Raw genomic sequence first — 7,527 nt, forward strand, 5'->3', positions numbered from 1 at the left:
CCAACGAGAAGGAAAGCCCCAAGAAGAGGAAGAGGAAACAAAGAAAAACTGGTTCTTCCATCCATGAATGGACGATGGAAGACCAGTTATGAAAGCAAGACCCTTCCGGGGGTTGAAGAGCCACCACCCTCGGGCTTTAGGGTGGGGTCGGAGCACAAAGAAGGCCCGGAAGAGGGACACGCGGGGGTTGGTCGGCAAGAGCTGACACAACAGCGCGAAAGAAATGATTAGCCGAACAGAGTTCGGCGCCAGTTGCGCCGGACAGAGTCCGTAGTAATCAAGCAGATTCCGGACGAACTCCGGAATCGGAAGTCGAAGACCCGCGCGAAGGTCTTCAACGTATAGCGCCAGGTCGCCAGGCGGAGGGTTGTTGACCCGACCGCCGGCCCCTGGAGCGGAAAGCCGAAACTGCTCCGGGATGCAATAGTGCTCCCGAAGCTGATCGACGTTCGGCCCCGAAAGCGAGGAGGCCTCATCTTCCGGAGCCGATCGGGAGTCGTCGGTCGGGTTCCCCGACCGAGCTCCCTGAGTCGGTTTCCTGGCCATTATGCAGGGACCGAAAGAGGAGAAAGAGAAGAAAGGAAGGAAGAAGGGGAAGGAGGACCACGAACCGGATCCGGATGGACCCTCCGCAGGTGAAGAAGAGCTCTGCCCGCGACGACTGAAAAATCGCCCGGACAGAGTTTCCCCAGCGAAATGTTGCAAATGTGGGTCAGGGTCCGAGAGGTCCTATATATATAGGGCCGACCGACGGCCGAGATCCTTCCGCGCCGACCGAAGACCTGCAGATTCGCGACACATGGCGCCCCCCGGTTGGCGAAAGATTCGGCGCGCCCGCCCCGGGACGGCCGCACCGCCCGCATTAAATGCCGGAGGGGGCGCCGGCCAACCACCTTGACACGCGGCATGCGGGGCGCGGCCCCGCATTCACGCGCTCGCGCCGGTTCGCGTTCCCGATGGGACGCCTGACAGCGGCCCTCTCTTCCGCGATCGGCGCCGAATATCCGATCGACTGACGCTGTATCGTCCGGCGCCCGATCTTCTGACACCGGCGTAACGACTGACGACGACAAGACGTGGCGTCTGACACCTGACGCCGACGTGACCTCTGACGTCGACTGGACGTCCGGATCACTGGGCATTCATGAGGCGTCTGACATCGGATCATCCGACAGTACGGTCGGATCTACACGTGCGACAAATCCACTCCCAGTCGTCCGGGATTGCTGCCCGAACGGAAGCCTCGGCCAGTCCACCACCCGACTTGGGAGTGGAGGGGGGCAACTGTTGGGGAATACCCGCTGACCGACCGACTGCCGGAGGGCCCGACCGACTACTGGAGGGCCCGACCGACCGGAGGGCCCGACCGACTGGACGGCCCGACCGTCCGACCGACTGGACGGCCCGACCGTCCGACCGCCTGACGGCCTGACCACCCCGTTGGACGACTCCGACTGGCCGATAGGCCGACCGAACGTCGGTCGGGGCGACCGACTGACGGGAGCCACCAGCGGCTAATCGCCGACTTGGGGTATGTCGGGCGTATCCATCCCGACCGACTGAACCCGGGGGTCTGAGGCCCGACTTACATGAAGCTCGCCGACCGACCGGAGGAACCCGATGCCACTCCGCTGGCTGCCGACGTAGGGTCGGCTGACTCCTCTGACCGCCGTACAGCCGCCAGACGTTGTCAGCTCTGACACGGACATGCGGCACAGTTACCTAAGGGCATTATCCCACCGAGGGCTGGGTCAACCCTGGTGATTAGACGGCCGCACGGCGACATGACGTTTTCACGGCGGCTCTGACAGCCCACAGTGAGTTGACAGTTCCTCACTTGTCCGCGCCATTAATGACGGCACCATACCTAGCTCCACTATATATACCGAGGAAGGCAACAGTGCAAGCGGTCGATCCGCCCGTCTCTCCCACATACGCAGGCTCGCCCCTCTCTCCCTCTCTCTTTTTCAGAGCTCTCTGTCTGCATTTCACTGTTGCCCAGTCACCTCTCTGACTTGACCGTCGGAGGGTCCCCGCCGGAGCCGCCTCCGGTCAGTGCGGACTTCCTTTTGCAGGTGCACGCTTCCCGACGATCGGGCGACGAGGCGATTGGCCGCAACAGAATCATTCCAAAATCCTAGATCTAGCAGGCATTTTGTGAAAAGCATCAGTATCTAACATTGTCCAGAGAAGTGCTGGAAATGAGAATTGTGTAACTCATTAGATATGGTATTTTAATGAAATACAACATGGTTCAGTTGTGTAGAAGAATAATCAAAGAACAAGATGTACAGTTCATCTTAGTAAGCCATCACATGGTATACAAAGGATAAGCTTACAAACTATTGGAACATCTTTCTCTTCGAAGCTTTTCCTTTTGTTATATGAATGTTTTTATGGAGCTTCGAGAGTCGGGAAACAATAAAGCTGCTCGAAGGAAAAAGCATGCTTACTAGTTACATTTCATGGGAGCCGCACAAACCAATTCAAGACCCCTGGGTTTTTTATGGAGACTTACATTTATCTGGAACTCTCCACGCAATCCCTCCCCGTTCTTTCTCATCTGCTGGTAGAGCTGTGTAGTTTTTCCAGTCCTCAAGGAGAATTCTCAGGTCATGGAGTTTGTTTCCAATACCGACGCAGCAGTTTGCATGCATTGTGCAGACCTTGTTTAGGTTCTTGCTAGGTTGACAAAACCCACCAAAGTAAGCTGTGTCCAGAAATCTCATCTCTAGTTGGAACTTGGCGAAAAAATTTTTGTCCTTTTTCATTTTGTTCAATACCGTTTGTTCATTTTTCCCTGGATACAGTTTCCGAGCAAGGTACCAGTACTTGTAAAATTCAATTGTTTGTTCGCAAGACTTCACATAGACAAATCCATTATTGGGCAAATTGTGTAGATCAGAAGAATTCCCATAGAAAAAATCACTAGCTATCATAAAATGAGCATCGCCGGAGAAGTGTTGGAAAGGACTTCTGAACCACATGATATCCATGTCCTGCCAGCCAAAGTTGAACATGTTAAAAAGATGACCATGCACATAGAAGAGGTTTACTTTCAAATGATTTTTACACCATATGTGCACCATTCATTGATAAAACAAAATGCATCAAGAATGCATGCATGCCAATGTTTTGTCCAAGAAAGAAATGTAATCAAATGCAGTATTTAGGTCCTTATGCCGATATCATAGATGATCGCATGATTTCATTTTCCCATTATGAAACTTGTTTAGATGTTCTTTGAGAGAAGAATGAAAATTGAGGAACACATTAGAGTAACAAATGACTACCATGTATGGTAGTGGTTGTCACTGATAGGAACTTAGAGAAAACAAATAAAAAGTAGAAGATTTTATGTGAGATACCGTGAAAAGGAAGTTGTATCCCAGCTCCAAAACAGTTCCTAGGAACTCAAGCCTCCTCCACATCATCTCCAGGTAGTCTGGGGTCATGAATCTCTTCTCAGCAGCAAAATTCATGCCTTCGATGTTGAGGTAATAGCAATGAGAGTGCTTTGTCCGGCATCGCTCAAATGCCTTTGGATCCATGGCTACGATAACCAAATACTTCAGAAGTTGCTCTGTTTGTTCACCAAGGTGGAAACTCTCTAGAAAAAGGTCAAGGATAGAGTTTGGCGCCGCCCATGCTTCATTTAGTGTGGTGAGTATAACTGTACTATCATTCATCGCTGCATCTTTCAACACCCTGGCCAATTCTCGATGTTCTGTAGTCTACTTTCAGAAGTGAAAATTCAGTCAATATGAGATCTGAATTTTGATAGGAAGGTACAGATTAGCAGTCATTTTAATTATTTATTCAAGCAAGATGGTGCAGTAAGTTTGATATATCACTTAGGGAAGCTTCAACAATGAATCCACAGAACCAAAAAAAAAAAAGAAAAGGGGGGAAAAATCCTGTTAAGAATGATTATATTGGTGGTTTTTCTTAATAGCAGTTGGACTTTTGGCAAACCAGACGGATTTAGGACTGTCAGTCAGAAGGAGTTTGTGTTACTATTAGGATAGAGCTATTTACTTTGAATGTCTTAAAACCAAGCTTATCTTGCTGATTACTTAATGACATTGCTACATCATTAAAGCATATCGCCGAAAATAACTAGCAAGTGTTTTAGAATTCAAGTTGAAATTTGAACTGCTTCGGACAAATCCTTGGTTCTAAATTTTAAATTTGATAGGCCCAAGTTCCATATGAAGTTGATGAAATCCATTGAATTTTTTTTTTTCCTACATGGCATGATATGCAAAACCGGAGCAAGGTTTTGAGCCCGTAACTGATGCCATCTTCTACTTGCAGAAATGCATGGAAGACATCAAGGATCTGTTGGGAATTGTAAGTGGTCTAAATGACTACATTAAGTTTTCTTTGGAATCTACCTACATGCATGTATCCTACATGCATCTTGTTCCTTGACTATGTACATTCATCAGCCCTTGACTTTCAACATTCATCATCCCTTGACTTTCTACATTCATCCTTGGTGTACCAGATGCATTTTTTGGTTCATGCATGCATGTGAATGACACAATTTTTCATTCAATGAATGACTTAGATTCATCTTGAAGAACACAAATACATTCAGATTATGTTCCAAAATTAAATGTAAGTTAGGAAGATTAAGAGTACCTATTTAATTGGTTCATTGATGGGAAGAACCATGGAAGGCTTATATAAAGGGTTCTTGGTCCCTCCCTCCACTCATGCATTATCCAATCCAGATTAGTTCATACCCATCACTAAGGACATCATAAAAGAGAGAGAGAGTTGGAGAGGGAAGATCAAGGTAGCCAAGATAGTTGGAGAGGAAAGATCAAGGTAGCCAAGACTTTCTTGGCTTCAATATTCAAAGAATTTAAAGGACAGTGACAAGTTTAACAAAACTCTATGAATCAAGGTATGTTTTATATATTTGTTAAATCCTGAATTATTGTTCCTAAACATCAATAAAAGTCTAACAGGATCATCTGAACCAACCAGACAGCAAGGTCTTGAGTCACAATAACAAACAAAACAATTGTTGAGAATTCTCATGGCTTCCTCCATCAAGCCAACCTATCTTCCTGTTGGCACCAAGGTGTGTGGCAGTGGAGTCAGTTTCATGTTTGAAAATTTCATGGATAATTGACCAATTAAATGAAAATCCATGGTTCAATCTTAATCACTCCATGTTGCATAAGTCAGAGAAGATCGGACAAAAATCAGGTTACATATAAGAAAACAGCTAGATGTCATAATCCGTTCTTATCATAAAACAAGCTTATTTTACAGCAGCAATTTATTATTAACCAGAATGTTTCATATTAATTATAATTTTGTTTTGGTGACTTCTAATTGATTTGCATTGATAGATTCAAAAATAATGACTTCAAACAAGCTCATGTAGTTTTCCATGGTCTTTATCTGAATCCAACAAATGATAACAAATCAAAATTCAGAGTATTTTGTCTTCTTAATATTTTATTGGTATATGCAGATCCATTTAGTAAATTAATCAAAGACAGTATTAGAATCCAAGTTTCTGACGGTTGGCTCAAGTTATGGGATTACAGCTATCCTTTTCTGTGCAACCTGTTGCAAAACTTTTAGTCAGGTAAGGTGAGAACTAGTCAGTGCCCTCCTAGACAAGCATTATCTGTCAACCTCATTGGCTGACAGGCATGAAAAGCATGTGCCAAAGACTTGGTGCCACTGATATCTAAGCCAACAAGGACAAAGATCTTGGATTTTTTTGATCACTGGAGGTGGTTAAGAGGAGTGGATGAGAAGCCAATGAAATAATGAAGAGGATATTGACCAAAACTTTAGGGAGATGAGCATCTTTTAAAAAAGATATTCCCATGAGTGATAGGAACCCTTTTTTTTTTTTTTTATTGTGAAATTATGCTTTATCTCATCAACTTAATTTCCATTCTTCCTGGCTTCTACTCTCCTAGACTTCACCACAGTGCCTATGCTTCTTGAACAATTGTTAATCTAGGAGAATGGGTTAATTGAGCCCAAATTAACTCCCTTCTTAACAATATTTATCATCATATCATGTGATTGAAACAAAAATAAAGCACCTAACTATATAATATCATTTTTTGAGGCTTAAATGGTCCTAAGCACTGAAAGGAACTTTGATAAACATCAGAAAGGCAGAAGCTGCAAGGTAGGAGGAGATAGAAGGGGGTGAGGAAGACAAATTATATAACAAATAAACTTATCAAGAGTAATTAAAAAGTTTGAAAGGAAAACATAGAAAAGTACAGCCAAACAAAAGAACAACTAGAACGCAGTGGGCAGCTATTAATGGTAGGAGGAGATAGAAGGGGGAGACGAAGACAAACTATATAACAAAAAAACTTATCAAGAGTCATTAAAAAGTTTAAAAGGAAAACATAGAAAAGTAAAGCCAAACAAAAGAACAACTAGAAGGCAGTGGTGCAGCTATTAATGGTGCAAAAAGAGAGGTAAACACATAAGTAAGTTACCTTAGCTCCGAAACTCCAGACTCGTAGCCCTTCTATCCCTGCAACTTGATGCATCGATAGGTATGATAGTATGCACACGGCAGCGGCTGCTGCTCCGAGAAGAAAACAGATGAGAGGCTTGAAATCATTGAACTTCATCATTCTTGATGTATGAGGCTTCCTTTGAAGAAGAAAGGGAGGAAGGAGATGAAGAGATATATGAGAATATTATTTGGTGATCGGTAGTTTAATTTCCTATGTTACGTCTCAACGAAGTTGTTATAAATCTTACGACAATTCTGTGTTAATAACAACTTGGAGAGGTTTCGATGGATGGAGTTGTTTTAAATGAGATGAGCGGGTCTTCCTCTGATGGAAAGTGGGTAGAACTTTCAAAGTCGTAGCCGCCTCTCTCTAGGTCTGGCGTGCCATAGTTTATCAAAAATCTTTAAAAAAAATAAACGCTGTCATTTTGCTGCACTATTCTAGATGGAATTTCCGCTTAATAAGGTTGATTGATTAGGTAGACGTCGCCTTGACTTCCTTGGATCTGCTTCTTTTGTTTCTTTTTTATTTAAAAAATCAATGAAACTCGGAGAAAAACATGTTTGATTCTATTATGTTTATTTTTTTTTATTTTTAAAATTAGTTTCTAATATTTTTACATATAATAAAAATAGGAAGTTTTTATTTTCAAAAATAAAAACTCATCTTTTATCACTATTGCTGGTATCCCATTCATCACAATCATCATCATCTCTACAATTGTATCTCCATATCTTTCATCGTCGTCATGTTCATTGTTATTTTCGCCACCATTATTATGTTTGCTTCCATTATTCTTGCTTGTCGATATTGCTGTCACCACCATTACAATTGTTATCAAACCACCATCATTATTATGAATCAAACATGATGTTTGACGTCACCATGAAATATACAAGATGCTTTTAGATTTCGATGGCACAAAGGGAACAACTCTCCCATAAATTACTGTAAGACCCATAAATCCTGGTTAAGGCAAGATTAGAACTCACATCTCTTGTACATGGCG

General features: G+C 43.7%; 1 protein-coding gene across 2 annotated transcripts; it reads right to left on the reverse strand.

Annotated features, from left to right (window-relative positions):
• Nucleotides 1-2,232: 2,232 nt before the first annotated feature.
• LOC105048921 (uncharacterized protein At4g15970) lies at nt 2,233-6,850 on the reverse strand. Of its 2 annotated transcripts, none has more exons than XM_010928409.4 (3): nt 6,495-6,850; nt 3,369-3,734; nt 2,233-2,999 (listed from the first exon to the last, which is right to left on the reverse strand). In XM_010928409.4, the coding sequence occupies exons 1-3, from the start codon at nt 6,633-6,635 to the stop codon at nt 2,505-2,507; spliced, it is 1,002 nt and encodes a 333-aa protein (XP_010926711.1). In that variant the 5' UTR covers nt 6,636-6,850; the 3' UTR covers nt 2,233-2,504. The 2 variants fall into 2 exon arrangements, with proteins under 2 accessions (XP_010926711.1, XP_010926712.1); XM_010928410.4 differs by having other exon boundaries at nt 3,369-3,737; nt 6,495-6,635.
• Nucleotides 6,851-7,527: the final 677 nt, after the last annotated feature.

Source organism: Elaeis guineensis, chromosome 7 (genome assembly GCF_000442705.2).
Source record: "Elaeis guineensis isolate ETL-2024a chromosome 7, EG11, whole genome shotgun sequence".
Lineage (NCBI taxonomy): Eukaryota > Viridiplantae > Streptophyta > Magnoliopsida > Arecales > Arecaceae > Elaeis > Elaeis guineensis.

Excerpts from the sequence above, each read along its gene's own strand:
- LOC105048921 (XM_010928409.4), bottom strand. The coding sequence starts at position 6,635 with ATGATGAAGTTCAATGATTTCAAGCCTCTCATCTGTTTTCTTCTCGGA. Across the intron at positions 3,735-6,494 it reads TCTGGAGTTTCGGAGCTAAG|ACTACAGAACATCGAGAATT; the intron begins GTAACTTACTTA and ends TTCTGAAAGTAG. Across the intron at positions 3,000-3,368 it reads GATACAACTTCCTTTTCACG|GACATGGATATCATGTGGTT; the intron begins GTATCTCACATA and ends TTTGGCTGGCAG.